The 20149-nt window shown below is 37.9% G+C and overlaps 3 protein-coding genes and 3 long non-coding RNA genes across 7 annotated transcripts; all 6 read left to right on the top strand.

Moving 5' to 3' along the window:
- Positions 1-254: 254 nt before the first annotated feature.
- Positions 255-5464, top strand: LOC121404519. 2 transcript variants are annotated; one of them, XR_005968064.1, is made up of 2 exons: positions 255-587; positions 655-2571. XR_005968064.1 is itself a non-coding variant. In XM_041594178.1 (2 exons), the coding sequence occupies exons 1-2, from the start codon at positions 256-258 to the stop codon at positions 5424-5426; spliced, it is 339 nt and encodes a 112-aa protein (XP_041450112.1). In that variant the 5' UTR covers position 255; the 3' UTR covers positions 5427-5464. The 2 variants fall into 2 exon arrangements, 1 of the variants encoding a protein (XP_041450112.1); XM_041594178.1 differs by lacking the exon at positions 655-2571 and adding an exon at positions 5420-5464.
- A 1133-nt stretch (positions 5465-6597) lies between these two features.
- Positions 6598-7533, top strand: LOC121404528. Its single transcript, XM_041594183.1, has 3 exons — positions 6598-6926; positions 6990-7426; positions 7507-7533. The coding sequence occupies exons 1-3, from the start codon at positions 6599-6601 to the stop codon at positions 7531-7533; spliced, it is 792 nt and encodes a 263-aa protein (XP_041450117.1). The 5' UTR covers position 6598.
- A 352-nt stretch (positions 7534-7885) lies between these two features.
- Positions 7886-8640, top strand: LOC121404522. The gene is made up of 3 exons (XR_005968067.1): positions 7886-7957; positions 8157-8505; positions 8569-8640. It is a non-coding gene; the product is annotated as an uncharacterized LOC121404522 (long non-coding RNA).
- Positions 8641-9464: 824 nt separating this feature from the next.
- Positions 9465-10692, top strand: LOC121404521. Its single transcript, XR_005968066.1, has 3 exons — positions 9465-9536; positions 9735-10083; positions 10147-10692. It is a non-coding gene; the product is annotated as an uncharacterized LOC121404521 (long non-coding RNA).
- A 350-nt stretch (positions 10693-11042) lies between these two features.
- LOC121404527 lies at positions 11043-14904 on the top strand. The gene is made up of 4 exons (XM_041594182.1): positions 11043-11114; positions 11308-11420; positions 14305-14536; positions 14600-14904. Exons 2-4 carry the CDS (start codon positions 11325-11327, stop codon positions 14902-14904), a joined length of 633 nt encoding a protein of 210 aa, XP_041450116.1. The 5' UTR covers positions 11043-11114; positions 11308-11324.
- Positions 12589-13420, top strand: LOC121404520. The gene is made up of 3 exons (XR_005968065.1): positions 12589-12687; positions 12887-13235; positions 13299-13420. It is a non-coding gene; the product is annotated as an uncharacterized LOC121404520 (long non-coding RNA).
- Positions 14905-20149: the final 5245 nt, after the last annotated feature.

Genomic DNA, 20149 nt, shown 5'->3' with positions numbered 1-20149 from the left:
TATAAAACGAATCGAGCTCATTTTTTTTTTTCGTGAAAGGTATGTTTATTAGCTTTTAAAATCAAGTTACAGGCACTCAAATATAAGAAAGATGTGTGTTGTAGCTGAGAAATAGTGATAAGTGTCTGGAGGCTCTTTTGGGGATCCAAGCTATCTTTTTTTTTCAGCAGCTGTTTCACAGCTACGTTCAATTTTTGTGTTGGTTTTTGTTTTTTGTATGATTTTTCTTAATATAAAGGTTAAATATTAGAAAATATGGCAAAACGGATTCGTTACAAGCTGTCCGACTTGACTGATGAACAGTTGCTGGACTTGTTTGAGTCAGTCCCGTCGGATGAGGAAGTGTCAGACATATCAAGTGACGACGGGGACGACGACTTGAATTTGGAAGAAGCTCTGACCAATGCACTAGAGGACGCTGAGACTGTATCATTTATAGACTGTAATGTTGAAAATGTGCAAAATGTGGTAAAGGAACCTGGGCCATCACGGAAAACCGCCAAAAGGCCTCGATCGCCATTACCAATTATGGACGAAACATATTGCAAACATATCTTCGCCATCTTCTGGTGGCTTCAATGGTTTTGGTAAGCAAATATATTTGCGATATGTTATACGAGTAACTAATTTATTTATGTATACATACATGTAAAGTGGTAGTATTGGCGTGAGTCGATAGTCCTCACTCTGATCGCCCACCACCAAGGATTGGTCCATCTCAAAGTCGTCGTCGTTGGTATGTCAGTAGTTGAGTTGGTCGGCAGATGTCAGAAAGTAAAGTTGAATAAGTTGTTTCTAAAGTCGTCAAAATCAGCAGTTCTGTTAATTACATATAATCAAAACCTTTAAACATTATACATTCATATATCCTACTTGTGTACTCAATAATAATACTCAATAAAACACTGATAATATAAAATTATCTTACATGGGGGCTCAACCTACGAAAGTATACATGTGATTACGCACACAACGATAATGATGATGCGTTCAGCTAAAAAGAACAAAAAGCAAAGCGGACCAAATGAGAAGCAACAAAGAGGACAGCAGAATAAAGAAAGAATAGAGGCTGATGAAGGAAGAGTAAAAACGGACGAAGAGAAGACACCAGAGGCGAAAACAGGAGAAGCTGTCAAAATGGACATAAACAAAACTTTTTTTGTCCCATTTGACGAAATAGAAGAACCAGAAGAAAAAACAGAGAGCGAACAACATGTTGGGCTTCGTGGCGCACCAACAGAAGTCACGATCCACCACGACGCAAAATACTCAAATATCAGCGCGGAGATGAGCAACAACAACGAATAGAGTGAGGTGCTCAAACTGCTGGCAACAAAAATTACACAAAACGATTCCAGTAAAAATAATATCCCAATCGAGAGCTTTTCTAAGGTTGTTCCTGAGTTTGATGGAGTGTCAATTCCAATTAAGCAGTGGATAAAATGTTTTGATGAAAATGCCGACGCCTACGAATTGACTGACAAGCAGAAATATGTGAACGCTCGTATAAAAATTAAGGGAACAGCAAAGTTATTCCTGGAGACCACCACTGTGTCGGATTATCATACGTTGATTGGATTGCTGTTGGATGAATTTGACAAGACCCTGACCAGCGCTGAGGTACATAAGCAGCTAAGCGAACGAAAGAAACACGAAAACGAGAATTTTCACGAATACGTCTTAAATATGCGAAAGATAGCTGCTCTTGGATGTGTAGATGATGAGTCGGTGATCCGTTATATAGCCGAGGGAGTAAAGCTGCGTGACGATCTAAAATATCCCTTATACAGTGCTTCAACATTCAAGGAACTACGAAGCCGATTCGAAACAATCGAAATTATGACAAAATCAGCAGTGGACCGCAAACAAGCAGCGAAAAAGTATGACGTCGGTAAAGCAGGAACTCTGGGAAAACGATTTGACCAGAATCAAAGGCATTGTTTCAACTGTGGATCAACGCAACATATGAGAGCCGAATGCAAGGAAGATACTAAGTGCTTTAAATGCAACGGCAGTGGACATACATCCCGTGATTGTCTGGGCTTAAAACCAAGCGTCAATATAATCAGCGAGACAAGGGAAAAGGTGCTGTTCATCAATAATAAAACTGTGTCATGTCTAGTCGATACAGGAGCTGACGTGTCTCTTATGCGAATGAAAATATACAAGGAGAAATTTGCTGAATATCCACTGCAGAAAAGTTTTGCTAAATTGTACGGCCTAGGAAACATTGTCACATCTGTGCTGGGTGCGTTAGATGTGCAAGTGCTGGTTGATGGAATTCGTACGGAACATAAATTTCTCATCGTTCCCGATACAAAACTCAATGTTAACATAATTATTGGCTACGACTTTCTCAAAAAATTTATTGTTGTTTTGGAAAATGGAAAGTATGCTTTTACAGAAGGAGATAGCATCGTTGAGGCAGAGGCTGATCATAATGTTTTCAATGTGGTAAGTCAGGACATGGAATTAGACGTTCCTCAAAAATACCAAGCAGCAGTCAAGCAGTTAATTGATAATTACAAGCCGTCTAAAGTTGAGCGAACCTGTCCTATAAAGATGACAATTATCCCTAATAGAATATGGCATTCAGAGAGCAACCAAGTCGATATGCAGCAGCAGAGAGAGAGATAATTCGCAACCAAGTAGAGGAATGGTTGGAACAGGGCATTATACGAGAATCCTACTCTGACGTGGCGAGTAAAGTTGTTTTAACCAAAAAGAAAGATAAAACGTTGAGGCTATGCATAGACTACCGTGTCTTAAATACGATGGTACTGAAAGATCGATTTCCGGTCCCGCTTATAGACGAAGTTCTCGATAAGATGCAAAGCGCGAAATATTTTTCTCGTCTTCGACTTGAGGAATGGATTTTTTCATGTCGAAATCGATGAGCCCAGCCGCAAATATACAGCTTTCGTGACAAAAGAGGGACTGTTCGAATTTAATAGAGCTCCATTTGGCTATTGTAATTCGCCTGCAGTATTCGTAAGGTTTGTCACATATATTTTCCAACAGCTGATAAATGAAGGTATTATGGAAATGTATATCGACGACATAGTTGTTTTTGGGCGAACAGCCGAAGAGTGTCTAAGCAACATCCAGCGCGTATTGAAACAGGCGCAGCAGTATGGACTCGACATAAAATGGTCAAAATGTCACTTTTTGAGGGAGCGTATCACTTTCCTTGGTTACGAGATAGAAAATGGGAAGATATGGCCTGGGAAAGAAAAGGTAAAAGCTGTAAAAAAATTTCCGATGCCAATTAATATCAGAGGTATTCAGGCGTTTCTTGGACTTACTGGCTATTTTCGCAAATTCGTAAAAGACTACGCTTTTATTGCCAAGCCATTAACGGAACTGCTGAAGAAAGATGCCGTTTTTAAGATAGAAGGATCACAAAAACAAGCAGTAGAACAACTAAAAGCAGCACTAATAGAAGAGCCAGTGTTGAAGATTTGGAGTCAAAGCGCCAAAACACAGTTGCATGTGGATGCATCAAAACATGGCTTTGGTGGAACATTGCTGCAGCAGCACGATGGTAAATGGCACCCCGTTTTCTACTTGAGTAAGAAAACAACACCACAAGAGGAAAAACTTACCAGCTATGTACTTGAGGTAAAGGCAGCATACCTAGCAACAAAGAGACTCCGCCATTACCTATTAGGAATAGAGTTCGACTTGGTAACAGATTGTGCGGCTTTTAAAACGATCTCCAAAAGAGATATTCCCCGAGAAGTAACGCCGTGGCTGATGTACTTGCAGGATTTCACCTTTAAAGCAGAGCATCGTGCTGGAAGCAGAATGCAGCATGTTGACAGCCTGAGTCGTTTTCCGGTGATGATCGTGACTTCCGAAGTTAATGCACGGATCAAAAGAGCACAACAGAGTGATGAACACTTAATGGCAGTTAGCGAAATTCTAAAGCAGAGACCCTATGCAGATTATGTTCTCAGAAATAACCTTATCTTTAAGCAGGTAAAGGGCCAAGATCTGTTGGCAGTACCAAAATGTATGGAAAAGGAGATAATAACAAACTCACACAATTTTGGCCACATGGGAGCGCAGAAAACAATTCACGCAATTCAGCAGGACTTTCATATACCACACTTGGAGAAGAAAACTAAGCAGGTAATTTCCAATTGTATCGAGTGTATCACCCATAATCAGAAATTGGGGAAACAAGAGGATTATTTGCACGCTATCGACAAAGGCGACACACCCTCTCAACGTTGCATGTGGATCATTTGGGTTCATTGGACAATACATCGAAGAACTACAAGTATATATTTGCTGTCGTAGATGGTTTTTCAAAATATACTTGGCTATTTCCTACAAAGTCGACAAATGCGGAAGAAGCTATCAAACACCTGGAATCATGGGTTTCAATATTTGGCAGCCCGCAGAGAATTATCAGCGATAAGGGAGCGGCGTTCACATCGCATTCATTCAAGGAATTTTGCGCAACGAACAATATTGATCACGTCGAAACAACAGCTGGCGTACCAAGGGGTAACGGACAGATTGAACGGGTTAACAGGGTTATCATTTCAGTACTCTCAAAAATGTCAGCAGCGGAACCAGCAAAATGGTATAAATACACATCGCAGGTGCAACAGGCCATAAACTCTCACATACATGCATCAACTAGATACACGCCGTTCGAAGTCATGTTTGGTGTACGTATGAGAAACAACTCCAGTGCTGAGCTTCTGAGGATCCTTCAAGAGGAGATGCTGTCGAACCTGCAAGAAGAACGTAAGGAAATTTGGCAAGAAACCAGGCGCCAAATCGAAAAAGCCCAAGCTGCTTACAAGGAGAGTCACGACAAGAAGAGAAAGGGGCATCATGGTTATCAGCTAGGCGACCTAGTAGCCATTAAGGTGACGCAGTTTATAACTGGAAGGAAGTTATCCAACAAATATATCGGCCCGTATGAAGTCATTCGAGTGAAACGGAACGGCAGATATGATGTTAAGAAGGCAGCTGAATTTGAGGGTGTACTACAGACCTCTACAAGCGCTGACTTTATGAAGCTGTGGCGCTATGCTTACTGCGAGGAAGAAAATGAAGAGCAGAGTGAAGAGGAGGAGACATCTGGGACAGATGTTTTGCAGGATGGCCGAATGTAAAGTGGTAGTATTGGCGTGAGTCGATAGTCCTCACTCTGATCGCCCACCACCAAGGATTGGTCCATCTCAAAGTCGTCGTCGTTGGTATGTCAGTAGTTGAGTTGGTCGGCAGATGTCAGAAAGTAAAGTTGAATAAGTTGTTTCTAAAGTCGTCAAAATCAGCAGTTCTGTTAATTACATATAATCAAAACCTTTAAACATTATACATTCATATATCCTACTTGTGTACTCAATAATAATACTCAATAAAACACTGATAATATAAAATTATCTTACATACATAGGTATTGAATCAATAACAAAGGAGCCGAGTAAGATTGTGTGGCGACAGCAATGTTTGCAGTTGCATGCGAGCGACATAGTCTTTCGAGGAGATTCTTCGCTGCCAGCTGAATTAATGAAGCTTAGAACTCCATCACAGCTATTTTGCTATTTTTTCAATTCAGAAATAATGAATATGATCACGGAGGAAACCATGCGCGCAGCTTTAACGAATAATATATCAAATAAGTTCAAAATTAACAGTAATGATATCCACCGTTACATCGGTATTTTGATGTATATGTCCATTTATCGCTATCCAAATCTGAAAAGCTACTGGGCAAAACACGCGTTTGGACCTATACAAACCTGCATGACCCGAACCAAATTCGAGGGAATTAAACAGTACTTCTCACTGCGAGATGAGCGCGAGCGGATCAAAAAGTTTCCCAAAACTTTAGTATCTTATATCTGGTTGCATAGAACTTTGCAGTTCTGAAAAGCAGCTATAAATAGGACCCAGACATTTTTTATCTGCAGCTTAACGCCTGGAAGATATTAAGATAAGATACGCCTTTCAAATGCAAATTTCATAATTTATTGCAGTATTTATTTTTATTTTTTTTTTTTGGAAATTTTGGCTTTAAAAACTCGGGAAAAGTCGAAAGAAAAATAATTCTTGGTATGCATTTTAACCCTCTAACACGTAAGGGTGTCTTGAGACACCAATCATATTATTGACATTATCTTAAAAACTAAGAGCTTTTTCGTCATTTGAATATTGTTTTTCTGTTAACAACAAACACGAAATTACGTGCAGAAGCTTTGAAAGCTCTCAAAAGCTTTATGCTATGATTTTTTTGTTCATGTGCACAGAACATGTGTTATTTCGCGCGTAAATTTTGAGCTGTTGCTTTTTATGTTTTCTTGTGGTGTAAAAGTGTATATATAAAACGAATCGAGCTCATTTTTTTTTTTCGTGAAAGGTATGTTTATTAGCTTTTAAAATCAAGTTACAGGCACTCAAATATAAGAAAGATGTGTGTTGTAGCTGAGAAATAGTGATAAGTGTCTGGAGGCTCTTTTGGGGATCCAAGCTATCTTTTTTTTTCAGCAGCTGTTTCACAGCTACGTTCAATTTTTGTGTTGGTTTTTGTTTTTTGTATGATTTTTCTTAATATAAAGGTTAAATATTAGAAAATATGGCAAAACGGATTCGTTACAAGCTGTCCGACTTGACTGATGAACAGTTGCTGGACTTGTTTGAGTCAGTCCCGTCGGATGAGGAAGTGTCAGACATATCAAGTGACGACGGGGACGACGACTTGAATTTGGAAGAAGCTCTGACCAATGCACTAGAGGACGATGAGACTGTATCATTTATAGACAGTAATGTTGAAAATGTGCAAAATGTGGTACAGGAACCTGGGCCATCACGGAAAACCACCAAAAGGCCTCGATCGCCATTACCAATTACGGACGATTCAGCAAACATATCTTCGCCATCATCTGGTGGCTTCAATGGTTTTGGTAAGCAAACATATTTGCGATATGTTATACGAGTAACTAATTTATGTATGTATACATACATAGGTATTGAATCAATAACAAAGGAGCCGAGTAAGATTGTGTGGCGACAGCAATGTTTGCAGTTGCATGCGAACGACATAGTCTTTCGAGGAGATTCTTTGCTGCCAGCTGAATTAATGAAGCTTAGAACTCCATCACAGCTATTTTGCTATTTTTTCAACTCAGAAATAATGAATATGATCACGGAGGAAACCATGCGTGCAGCTTTAACGAATAATATATCAAATAAGTTCAAAATTAACAGTAATGATATCCACCGTTACATCGGTATTTTGATGTATATGTCCATTTATCGCTATCCAAATCTGAAAAGCTACTGGGCAAAACACGCGTTTGGACCTATACAAACCTGCATGACCCGAACCAAATTCGAGGGAATTAAACAGTACTTCTCACTGCGAGATGAGCGCGAGCGGATCAAAAAGTTTCCCAAAACTTTAGTATCTTATATCTGGTTGCATAGAACTTTGCAGTTCTGAAAAGCAGCTATAAATAGGACCCAGACATTTTTTATCTGCAGCTTAACGCCTGGAAGATATTAAGATAAGATACGCCTTTCAAATTCAAATTTCATAATTTATTGCAGTATTTATTTTTATTTTTATTTTTTTTTTGGAAATTTTGGCTTTAAAAACTCGGGAAAAGTCGAAAGAAAAATAATTCTTGGTATGCATTTTAACCCTCTAACACGTAAGGGTGTCTTGAGACACCAATCATATTATTGACATTATCTTAAAAACTAAGAGCTTTTACGTCATTTGAATATTGTTTTTCTGTTAACAACAAACACGAAATTACGTGCAGAAGCTTAGAAAGCTCTCAAAAGCTTTATGCTATGATTTTTTTTGTTCATGTGCACAGAACATGTGTTATTTCGCGCGTAAATTTTGAGCAGCTGCATTTTATGTTTTCTTGTGGTGTAAAAGTGTATATATAAAACGAATCGAGCTCATTATTTTTTTTCGTGAAAGGTATGTTTATTAGCTTTTAAAATCAAGTTACAGGCACTCAAATATAAGAAAGTTGTGTGTTGTAGCTGAGAAATAGTGATAAGTGTCTGGGGGCTCTTTTGGGGATCCAAGCTATCTTTTTTTTTCAGCAGCTGTTTCACAGCTACGTTCAATTTTTGTGTTGGTTTTTGTTTTTTGTATGATTTTTCTTAATATAAAGGTTAAATATTAGAAAATATGGCAAAACGGATTCGTTACAAGTTGTCCGACTTGACTGATGAACAGTTGCTGGACTTGTTTGAGTCAGTCCCGTCGGATGAGGAAGTGTCAGACATATCAAGTGACGACGGGGACGACGACTTGAATTTGGAAGAAGCTCTGACCAATGCACTAGAGGACGCTGAGACTGTATCATTTATAGACTGTAATGTTGAAAATGTGCAAAATGTGGTAAAGGAACCTGGGCCATCACGGAAAACCGCCAAAAGGCCTCGATCGCCATTACCAATTATGGACGAAACATATTGCAAACATATCTTCGCCATCTTCTGGTGGCTTCAATGGTTTTGGTAAGCAAACATATTTGCGATATGTTATACGAGTAACTAATTTATTTATGTATACATACATAGGTATTGAATCAATAACAAAGGAGCCGAGTAAGATTGTGTGGCGACAGCAATGTTTGCAGTTGCATGCGAACGACATATTCTTTCGAGGAGATTCTCCGCTGCCAGCTGAATTAATGAAGCTTAGAACTCCATCACAGCTATTTTGCTATTTTTTCAATTCAGAAATAATGAATATGATCACAGAGGAAACCATGCGCGCAGCTTTAACGAATAATATATCAAATAAGTTCAAAATTAACAGTAATGATATCCACCGTTACATCGGTATTTTGATGTATATGTCCATTTATCGCTATCCAAATCTGAAAAGCTACTGGGCAAAACACGCGCTTGGACCTATACAAACCTGCATGACCCGAACCAAATTCGAGGGAATTAAACAGTACTTCTCACTGCGAGATGAGCGCGAGCGGATCAAAAAGTTTCCCAAAACTTTAGTATCTTATATCTGGTTGCATAGAACTTTGCAGTTCTGAAAAGCAGCTATAAATAGGACCCAGACATTTTTTATCTGCAGCTTAACGCCTGGAAGATATTAAGATAAGATACGCCTTTCAAATGCAAATTTCATAATTTATTGCAGTATTTATTTTTATTTTTATTTTTTTTTTTGGAAATTTTGGCTTTAAAAACTCGGGAAAAGTCGAAAGAAAAATAATTCTTGGTATGCATTTTAACCCTCTAACACGTAAGGGTGTCTTGAGACACCAATCATATTATTGACATTATCTTAAAAACTAAGAGCTTTTACGTCATTTGAATATTGTTTTTCTGTTAACAACAAACACGAAATTACGTGCAGAAGCTTTGAAAGCTCTCAAAAGCTTTATGCTATGATTTTTTTGTTCATGTGCACAGAACATGTGTTATTTCGCGCGTAAATTTTGAGCAGTTGCATTTTATGTTTTCTTGTGGTGTAAAAGTGTATATATAAAACGAATCGAGCTCATTATTTTTTTTCGTGAAAGGTATGTTTATTAGCTTTTAAAATCAAGTTACAGGCACTCAAATATAAGAAAGATGTGTGTTGTAGCTGAGAAATAGTGATAAGTGTCTGGAGGCTCTTTTGGGGATCCAAGCTATCTTTTTTTTCAGCAGCTGTTTCACAGCTACGTTCAATTTTTGTGTTGGTTTTTGTTTTTTGTATGATTTTTCTTAATATAAAGGTTAAATATTAGAAAATATGGCAAAACGGATTCGTTACAAGTTGTCCGACTTGACTGATGAACAGTTGCTGGACTTGTTTGAGTCAGTCCCGTCGGATGAGGAAGTGTCAGACATATCAAGTGACGACGGGGACGACGACTTGAATTTGGAAGAAGCTCTGACCAATGCACTAGAGGACGCTGAGACTGTATCATTTATAGACTGTAATGTTGAAAATGTGCAAAATGTGGTAAAGGAACCTGGGCCATCACGGAAAACCGCCAAAAGGCCTCGATCGCCATTACCAATTATGGACGAAACATATTGCAAACATATCTTCGCCATCTTCTGGTGGCTTCAATGGTTTTGGTAAGCAAACATATTTGCGATATGTTATACGAGTAACTAATTTATTTATGTATACATACATAGGTATTGAATCAATAACAAAGGAGCCGAGTAAGATTGTGTGGCGACAGCAATGTTTGCAGTTGCATGCGAACGACATAGTCTTTCGAGGAGATTCTTCGCTGCCAGCTGAATTAATGAAGCTTAGAACTCCATCACAGCTATTTTGCTATTTTTTTAATTCAGAAATAATGAATATGATCACGGAGGAAACCATGCGCGCAGCTTTAACGAATAATATATCAAATAAGTTCAAAATTAACAGTAATGATATCCACCGTTACATCGGTATTTTGATGTATATGTCCATTTATCGCTATCCAAATCTGAAAAGCTACTGGGCAAAACACGCGCTTGGACCTATACAAACCTGCACGACCCGAACCAAATTCGAGGGAATTAAACAGTACTTCTCACTGCGAGATGAGCGCGAGCGGATCAAAAAGTTTCCCAAAACTTTAGTATCTTATATCTGGTTGCATAGAACTTTGCAGTTCTGAAAAGCAGCTATAAATAGGACCCAGACATTTTTTATCTGCAGCTTAACGCCTGGAAGATATTAAGATAAGATACGCCTTTCAAATGCAAATTTCATAATTTATTGCAGTATTTATTTTTATTTTTATTTTTTTTTTTGGAAATTTTGGCTTTAAAAACTCGGGAAAAGTCGAAAGAAAAATAATTCTTGGTATGCATTTTAACCCTCTAACACGTAAGGGTGTCTTGAGACACCAATCATATTATTGACATTATCTTAAAAACTAAGAGCTTTTACGTCATTTGAATATTGTTTTTCTGTTAACAACAAACACGAAATTACGTGCAGAAGCTTTGAAAGCTCTCAAAAGCTTTATGCTATGATTTTTTTGTTCATGTGCACAGAACATGTGTTATTTCGCGCGTAAATTTTGAGCAGTTGCATTTTATGTTTTCTTGTGGTGTAAAAGTGTATATATAAAACGAATCGAGCTCATTATTTTTTTTCGTGAAAGGTATGTTTATTAGCTTTTAAAATCAAGTTACAGGCACTCAAATATAAGAAAGATGTGTGTTGTAGCTGAGAAATAGTGATAAGTGTCTGGAGGTTGGGGCTCCAAGCTATCTTTTTTTTCAGCAGCTGTTTCACAGCTACGTTCAATTTTTGTGTTGGTTTTTGTTTTTTGTATGATTTTTCTTAATATAAAGGTTAAATATTAGAAAATATGGCAAAACGGATTCGTTACAAGTTGTCCGACTTGACTGATGAACAGTTGCTGGACTTGTTTGAGTCAGTCCCGTCGGATGAGGAAGTGTCAGACATATCAAGTGACGACGGGGACGACGACTTGAATTTGGAAGAAGCTCTGACCAATGCACTAGAGGACGCTGAGACTGTATCATTTATAGACTGTAATGTTGAAAATGTGCAAAATGTGGTAAAGGAACCTGGGCCATCACGGAAAACCGCCAAAAGGCCTCGATCGCCATTACCAATTATGGACGAAACATATTGCAAACATATCTTCGCCATCTTCTGGTGGCTTCAATGGTTTTGGTAAGCAAACATATTTGCGATATGTTATACGAGTAACTAATTTATTTATGTATACATACATAGGTATTGAATCAATAACAAAGGAGCCGAGTAAGATTGTGTGGCGACAGCAATGTTTGCAGTTGCATGCGAACGACATAGTCTTTCGAGGAGATTCTTCGCTGCCAGCTGAATTAATGAAGCTTAGAACTCCATCACAGCTATTTTGCTATTTTTTCAATTCAGAAATAATGAATATGATCACGGAGGAAACCATGCGCGCAGCTTTAACGAATAATATATCAAATAAGTTCAAAATTAACAGTAATGATATCCACCGTTACATCGGTATTTTGATGTATATGTCCATTTATCGCTATCCAAATCTGAAAAGCTACTGGGCAAAACACGCGCTTGGACCTATACAAACCTGCATGACCCGAACCAAATTCGAGGGAATTAAACAGTACTTCTCACTGCGAGATGAGCGCGAGCGGATCAAAAAGTTTCCCAAAACTTTAGTATCTTATATCTGGTTGCATAGAACTTTGCAGTTCTGAAAAGCAGCTATAAATAGGACCCAGACATTTTTTATCTGCAGCTTAACGCCTGGAAGATATTAAGATAAGATACGCCTTTCAAATGCAAATTTCATAATTTATTGCAGTATTTATTTTTATTTTTATTTTTTTTTTTGGAAATTTTGGCTTTAAAAACTCGGGAAAAGTCGAAAGAAAAATAATTCTTGGTATGCATTTTAACCCTCTAACACGTAAGGGTGTCTTGAGACACCAATCATATTATTGACATTATCTTAAAAACTAAGAGCTTTTACGTCATTTGAATATTGTTTTTCTGTTAACAACAAACACGAAATTACGTGCAGAAGCTTTGAAAGCTCTCAAAAGCTTTATGCTATGATTTTTTTGTTCATGTGCACAGAACATGTGTTATTTCGCGCGTAAATTTTGAGCTGTTGCATTTTATGTTTTCTTGTGGTGTAAAAGTGTATATATAAAACGAATCGAGCTCATTATTTTTTTTCGTGAAAGGTATGTTTATTAGCTTTTAAAATCAAGTTACAGGCACTCAAATATAAGAAAGATGTGTGTTGTAGCTGAGAAATAGTGATAAGTGTCTGGAGGCTCTTTTGGGGATCCAAGCTATCTTTTTTTTTCAGCAGCTGTTTCACAGCTACGTTCAATTTTTGTGTTGGTTTTTGTTTTTTGTATGATTTTTCTTAATATAAAGGTTAAATATTAGAAAATATGGCAAAACGGATTCGTTACAAGTTGTCCGACTTGACTGATGAACAGTTGCTGGACTTGTTTGAGTCAGTCCCGTCGGATGAGGAAGTGTCAGACATATCAAGTGACGACGGGGACGACGACTTGAATTTGGAAGAAGCTCTGACCAATGCACTAGAGGACGCTGAGACTGTATCATTTATAGACTGTAATGTTGAAAATGTGCAAAATGTGGTAAAGGAACCTGGGCCATCACGGAAAACCGCCAAAAGGCCTCGATCGCCATTACCAATTATGGACGAAACATATTGCAAACATATCTTCGCCATCTTCTGGTGGCTTCAATGGTTTTGGTAAGCAAACATATTTGCGATATGTTATACGAGTAACTAATTTATTTATGTATACATACATAGGTATTGAATCAATAACAAAGGAGCCGAGTAAGATTGTGTGGCGACAGCAATGTTTGCAGTTGCATGCGAACGACATAGTCTTTCGAGGAGATTCTTCGCTGCCAGCTGAATTAATGAAGCTTAGAACTCCATCACAGCTATTTTGCTATTTTTTCAATTCAGAAATAATGAATATGATCACGGAGGAAACCATGCGCGCAGCTTTAACGAATAATATATCAAATAAGTTCAAAATTAACAGTAATGATATCCACCGTTACATCGGTATTTTGATGTATATGTCCATTTATCGCTATCCAAATCTGAAAAGCTACTGGGCAAAACACGCGTTTGGACCTATACAAACCTGCACGACCCGAACCAAATTCGAGGGAATTAAACAGTACTTCTCACTGCGAGATGAGCGCGAGCGGATCAAAAAGTTTCCCAAAACTTTAGTATCTTATATCTGGTTGCATAGAACTTTGCAGTTCTGAAAAGCAGCTATAAATAGGACCCAGACATTTTTTATCTGCAGCTTAACGCCTGGAAGATATTAAGATAAGATACGCCTTTCAAATTCAAATTTCATAATTTATTGCAGTATTTATTTTTATTTTTATTTTTTTTTTTGGAAATTTTGGCTTTAAAAACTCGGGAAAAGTCGAAAGAAAAATAATTCTTGGTATGCATTTTAACCCTCTAACACGTAAGGGTGTCTTGAGACACCAATCATATTATTGACATTATCTTAAAAACTAAGAGCTTTTACGTCATTTGAATATTGTTTTTCTGTTAACAACAAACACGAAATTACGTGCAGAAGCTTTGAAAGCTCTCAAAAGCTTTATGCTATGATTTTTTTGTTCATGTGCACAGAACATGTGTTATTTCGCGCGTAAATTTTGAGCAGTTGCATTTGTATGTTTTCTTGTGGTGTAAAAGTGTATATATAAAACTAATGTTATGGGGTGTAGGAGTGTAGGCGGCTTTTTTAGGGGGGGGAGGGGGGGGCCCGGGGGCAGACATATCAAGTGACGACGGGGACGACGACTTGAATTTGGAAGAAGCTCTGACCAATGCACTAGAGGACGATGAGACTGTATCATTTATAGACAGTAATGTTGAAAATGTGCAAAATGTGGTACAGGAACCTGGGCCATCACGGAAAACCACCAAAAGGCCTCGATCGCCATTACCAATTACGGACGATTCAGCAAACATATCTTCGCCATCATCTGGTGGCTTCAATGGTTTTGGTAAGCAAACATATTTGCGATATGTTATACGAGTAACTAATTTATTTATGTATACATACATAGGTATTGAATCAATAACAAAGGAGCCGAGTAAGATTGTGTGGCGACAGCAATGTTTGCAGTTGCATGCGAACGACATATTCTTTCGAGGAGATTCTCCGCTGCCAGCTGAATTAATGAAGCTTAGAACTCCATCACAGCTATTTTGCTATTTTTTCAATTCAGAAATAATGAATATGATCACGGAGGAAACCATGCGTGCAGCTTTAACGAATAATATATCAAATAAGTTCAAAATTAACAGTAATGATATCCACCGTTACATCGGTATTTTGATGTATATGTCCATTATCGCTATCCAAATCTGAAAAGCTGAAACCTGCATGACCCGAACCAAATTCGAGGGAATTAAACAGTTCTTCTCACTGCGAGATGAGGGCGAGCGGATTAAAAAGGGTGAGCCAGGATACGTTCCACTGTTCCGCACGCGAAAACTTGTCGACTGTCTTAACCAAAGGTTTGATTCCGTTCCAAAGCAAGCCCGCCTTTGTGTTGACGAGCAAATGTGCAGCACCGAAATGAAGCACCACTTGAGGCAATATATGCTCAATAAGCCACACAAGTGGGGTATAAAGCTATTTGTTTTTTTGCGATTCTTTTGGCTATGCATACCGCTTTGAGATATACAGCGGCGCAGGTGATAACGTGATCTTGCCTGGTCACCCAGATCTTGGTGCTTCGGCCAACATTGTTGTACGTTTAACAAAAACCGTACAAACTTTCAAGCACCACATTATTTACTTTGATAGTCTTTGATGGTCTATCTGCGTGCGAAAGGTATTTATAGCCTTGGTACAGTGCGTGTAAATCGTATCCCTAATTGCAAGACTCCAAACGATAGTACTATCAAAAACAAACCAAGGGGTTTTTCGACCGAGTACGTAGGCTCCTCATATGGAGTCGAAATAAGTAATGTGCTGTGGAAAGACAACAAGGCAGTTCGCTTGTTGTCGACTTATTTGGGTGTTCAGCCATTTGAAAGGGCTAATTCGCATGAAGGAATAGCAAAGTTTGCTCGTTACGACAGGAAATCTAAGCGAAGTTGATTGCCCACAAATTATTCGCGAATATAACGCTCACATGGGTGGCGTAGACCTAATGGATGGACTTATGGGCCGCTATCATATCAGAGCTAAAACTCGGGATGCTGCCACTCGAATTTTTTACCACTTGATTGATATGGCAGCAACAAACGCTTATGTTTTATATAGGGGAATAGAAAAGGAAAGAGAGAACATGGGCAAATTGCTTGAATTCCTGGAATTTCGCGAATCGATTGCTGAAGGTCTGGTGACATTTCAAACCAAAAACTTTTCAGGTCATCCAATCAATCGATCTTCACAAGGACGGACAACCCAGTCTCCATCCTCTTTATCAGGGCGGACAACACAGTCACCATCCTCTCAGACAGAGTGGAAAATGCAGTCTCCACTCTCTCAGAGACCTTCGCAGCTAAACCTCAAACTAGGCGCAAAAGCGAACCATCCAATATGGGACTTGCGGTTTGACCAGCTAAACCATTTTCCGGATTGGTTGGATCGCGATAATGGAAGAAAATGGTGCAAATACTGTAAAATTTCTCAAACGCAGTGCATTTGTGTTGCACATAAAAAAAAAATTGTTTTTCAGTGTTTTTTTTACACTCGGAGCCCCAACAGTGTCTTGAGATACTTATTCAATTTTTCTCACCTTACAGTTAACGAAAGCTTTTGCACTTTTTCTGAGTACATATTTAATTTCAAGAGCCCCAATTCACTTTAGAAATAAATTATTTGAATGCGTTTCTTTCATTATTCTGGAAAATAGGCTTAGAGGGTTAAGTTTTAGATAGACGCATTAATTAGGCGTCGTTTAAGGTGCTGTTCATTAAAATCTATGGATAAACGGTGGAGCTAAAATTCGTTAACCAAATCTCAAAAGTGAACAAAATAGACAACGAGAAGGAACGTGTGAGTTTCTTCTGGGGACGCGACTCTACTTATACCCTTACTCAGTCAGTATATTCATTTTTGAGCTTATGATTTTTTAGAATTTTAGAATTTAAAAAAAAATTTTACATTTTAAATTTTTTTGCTACATCTGTTATCTACATCTACAATGTATATTATACATATAACGTGTAGATTATACATGTACCATTTAGATTCTACATCTCCTCCACTAGAGGGCGCTCGCGTACATAACGCGGCAGAGTGTGCGAGCGAGAAAGAGAATGAGCAGCGTGTCTCTGGCTGGTAGAGGCGGGGAAGCAACTGAAAATAAATTTTTTCATTCTGGCTATAATTATGATTCGATCTGATTCAGATTCGGCAATCGGGTAGATATGGTCATTCTCTATGATACTGCGCTTTTAGTTTTATCGTATTTTTAAAATTGTGTCTGTCACAGATTTTCGTCCTTTGTGAGGACGGAAGGGGGCGTTGCGAAATTTTGAAATACACTTGTAGCACTGTGATATCACATGAGTCCGGAAACCCTAGCTCTTATAGTCCTAGCTCCTAGCTGCCCTAGCTCTTATAGTCTCTGAGATCTAGGCGGTCAACAAGACGGACAGGCAGACAGACAGACAGACGGACACACAGACATGGCTATATTGACTCGGCTATTGATGCTGATCTGCGTTACACACATCCACTTTTACCACAAATCTAATATACCCCTTAACTCTTTTTTGAGTACTGGTATAAAAAATACTTTTTGGAAGGTTGCGGGCCCAACTGCCAATTTGAAACAAAGCAAACGAAAAGGGGTTGAATTTTTGGTACCTGAACGTGTTTCTTTGGCATTGGACCAGCAACGGTATTTTCCAGGTAAAATTAGTTTTGAGTCGTGTTGGTCAAACAGCTGCAAGTTGACCGTTTATCCATAGATTTTAATGAGCGTGTATCTAAAACTAAAAATGTTGGCCAAGAATTATTTCGACTTTTCCCGAGTTTTTAAAGTGAAAATATCGAAAGAAAAAAAATAAATAAATAAAAAATAACTGCAAAAAATTATGAAATTTGAATTTGAAAGCTTAATATCTTCCAGGCGTTAAGCTGCAGATAAAAAGTGTCTGTGTCCGATTTATAGCTGCATTTGTCAGCTTTTCAGAACTGCAAAGTTCTATGCAACCAGATATAAGATCTTAAGATCTTAAGTTATGTGAAAAATAAAAGCACTACCTCTGAAAAAAAATATTAAAATAATCCCAGATTTTAATAACTTAAAAAAAAACTAAACCACAAAAAAAAACCATAATTCATTAGAAATTTTTAAACCCCGAAAACTATAAGAAAAAGTCATTTTGGGCCACAACCTAATTGTCGTGTTGACTAGTGTGATCAAAAAAGTTGTAGGAAATGCATTTTAAGTTTCGCAGTAAATAAAAAATCTAAGAATTTTAATGGATGCACTGTTAATTAAACAGCATGCCTTGGATATATCCAATTTTACTTCCTGAATAACGTATACTTAACGTAACGTATACTTAATAAAACATAACACTCAGGTACAATGTTGCCTTTAGGCATCATTTCACTAAGGACAAACCAGGATATTTAGGACTTTGAAATTCATTTTGGTTATTATTTGTGGTCATATTAATAATAATAATTCGGCCCTGAAAGGGTTAACTCGATATTTCTTCAGGTACATATGTAAAAATAAATAAACGAACCTGTAGAGTAAAATCCAGATCCAACGCTGATGTGATGGATTATCACGAGAGAAAATTTTGCAATGGCTATTTAAATTAATTGTAGATTTTCTGTGTTTCTGATGCTCATAACGATCAATCGATCTTAGCAACAATATTGAAATTTCCCGAATCTGTAAGAAAAACAAACAAGTAAAGATCAAAACGAACGGGAACGTTGTGAGCCGCGTTTTATATCCGGTACTAACTCAGTATATTCATAAGTATGTGAACTTTTGGCTAATGTAACCTCTATAATATATTTTATACGTAACTAGCGGAACCGGCGAACTTCGTCTCGCCTCAATTTAATACCTTAAGCAATTAAAAAAATTAATATCATACGTTATTTTCATTGCGAAAACAATAACTTTTTTATTTATTAAGAAACTTGCGATTGAGCGGTGTGTATGCTATTAAGTGAAATTTGTTTTTGTAAGTGGGTGTTGATGTTACTGAGACGAGTTGTAAATCCGAACTGTTTTATTCTCATAAATTATGCATATAGGAAACTCTAACATAATTAAACTAAGACCAACGCTAAGAAAAGAACAAATGTGCGGCACTCCTTGATAGTGACAAGTGTGTGTGACTGTGCGACAAATTGGGTGTCCCTTTCCTCAAGTGGCCTTCTTCAAGTAGACTGTATTACTTATGGGTGGCCTGTATGGTTCCTGTTCATGTTTATGAACATCTTGCCTGCGATCCGCTAGAGTTAAGATAGCTGCGGGTTTGTAGGCCTCCTTCAAGGGGACTGTATTTGTGTGCGGCGTGAACTGCTGTCGGTTCTGTTCATGTATATGAACAGTATATTTTCTTTCAGTCCGTTGATAAAACAGAAATGATTCTGAAGTTTGATTGCGGAGAAATCAAATATATTTTCTTTTGTCCGATTTTCAGAAAGTAAACTAATTTTTCAGCTGCGCCTTTTTACCCGTTTGTTCCACATGACTTCTAACTATACCCGGACACGCTTCACTATAAATTAATTTTTTCAATTATTAGGTATAAGATACGCAATATTCCATTTCCGTTATCTGCAGTTGATCGACTCCCATTATGTCTTCCGCTACGCACATTGATGCTTCGTGTTATTATCTCTTGTACGGATTCCCGTTCTTCCTCATTCATATTTGTAAACCATCTTTTAATATTAGAATTACGATTGATTTACAGGCGTTTATCCAGAAAACTTCAATGCAATGTCCGCAAGCTTTCGTGCCACATCAAGGCTGCGCCCCTTTCGTGCAATTTGTGGTTCTTCATGAGTTAATTGATTCACACTGTTCAGTAGCCTAATTGCATTACGTTCTTTTCCCCGTTGGAAAAGATTTGATATTCTTTATCGTGGCATCTATATTAATCTGCATACATATACATATTAATGATAATAAAACTCACACAATACACACAAATCACAAATTTATCTACCACTTTCCACATAATTTCCCGACTTTTCCAACAAGCAGGTACTTTTAAACTACTTGTTATACCCGTACTCAAAAAAGAGTTAAGGGGTATATTAGATTTGTGGTAAAAGTGTATGTGTGTAACGCAGAGAAGGAAACGTTTCCGACCCCATAAAGTATATATATTCAGCATCAATAGCCGAGTCGATATAGCCATATCTGTCTGTCCGTCTGTCTGTATTGTTGAGCGCCTAGATCTCAGTAGACTAACGATACGATAAAACTAAAAACGCAGTATCGTAGAGAATGACCATATCTACCAGATTGGCGAATCTGAATCAGATCGGATCATAATTATAGCTAGAATGAAGAAATGCATTTTCAGTTGCTTCCCCCGCCTCCTACAGCAAGAGACCCGCTACTCATTCTCTTTCTCGCTAGCATACTCTGCCTAGTTATGTACGCGAG

Source organism: Drosophila obscura, unplaced genomic scaffold (assembly GCF_018151105.1).
Source record: "Drosophila obscura isolate BZ-5 IFL unplaced genomic scaffold, ASM1815110v1 contig_209, whole genome shotgun sequence".
NCBI classification, from domain to species: Eukaryota; Metazoa; Arthropoda; class Insecta; order Diptera; family Drosophilidae; genus Drosophila; species Drosophila obscura.
The sequence above is the reverse complement of the archived record's forward strand: the minus strand, read 5'-3'. Positions and strand labels throughout refer to the sequence as shown.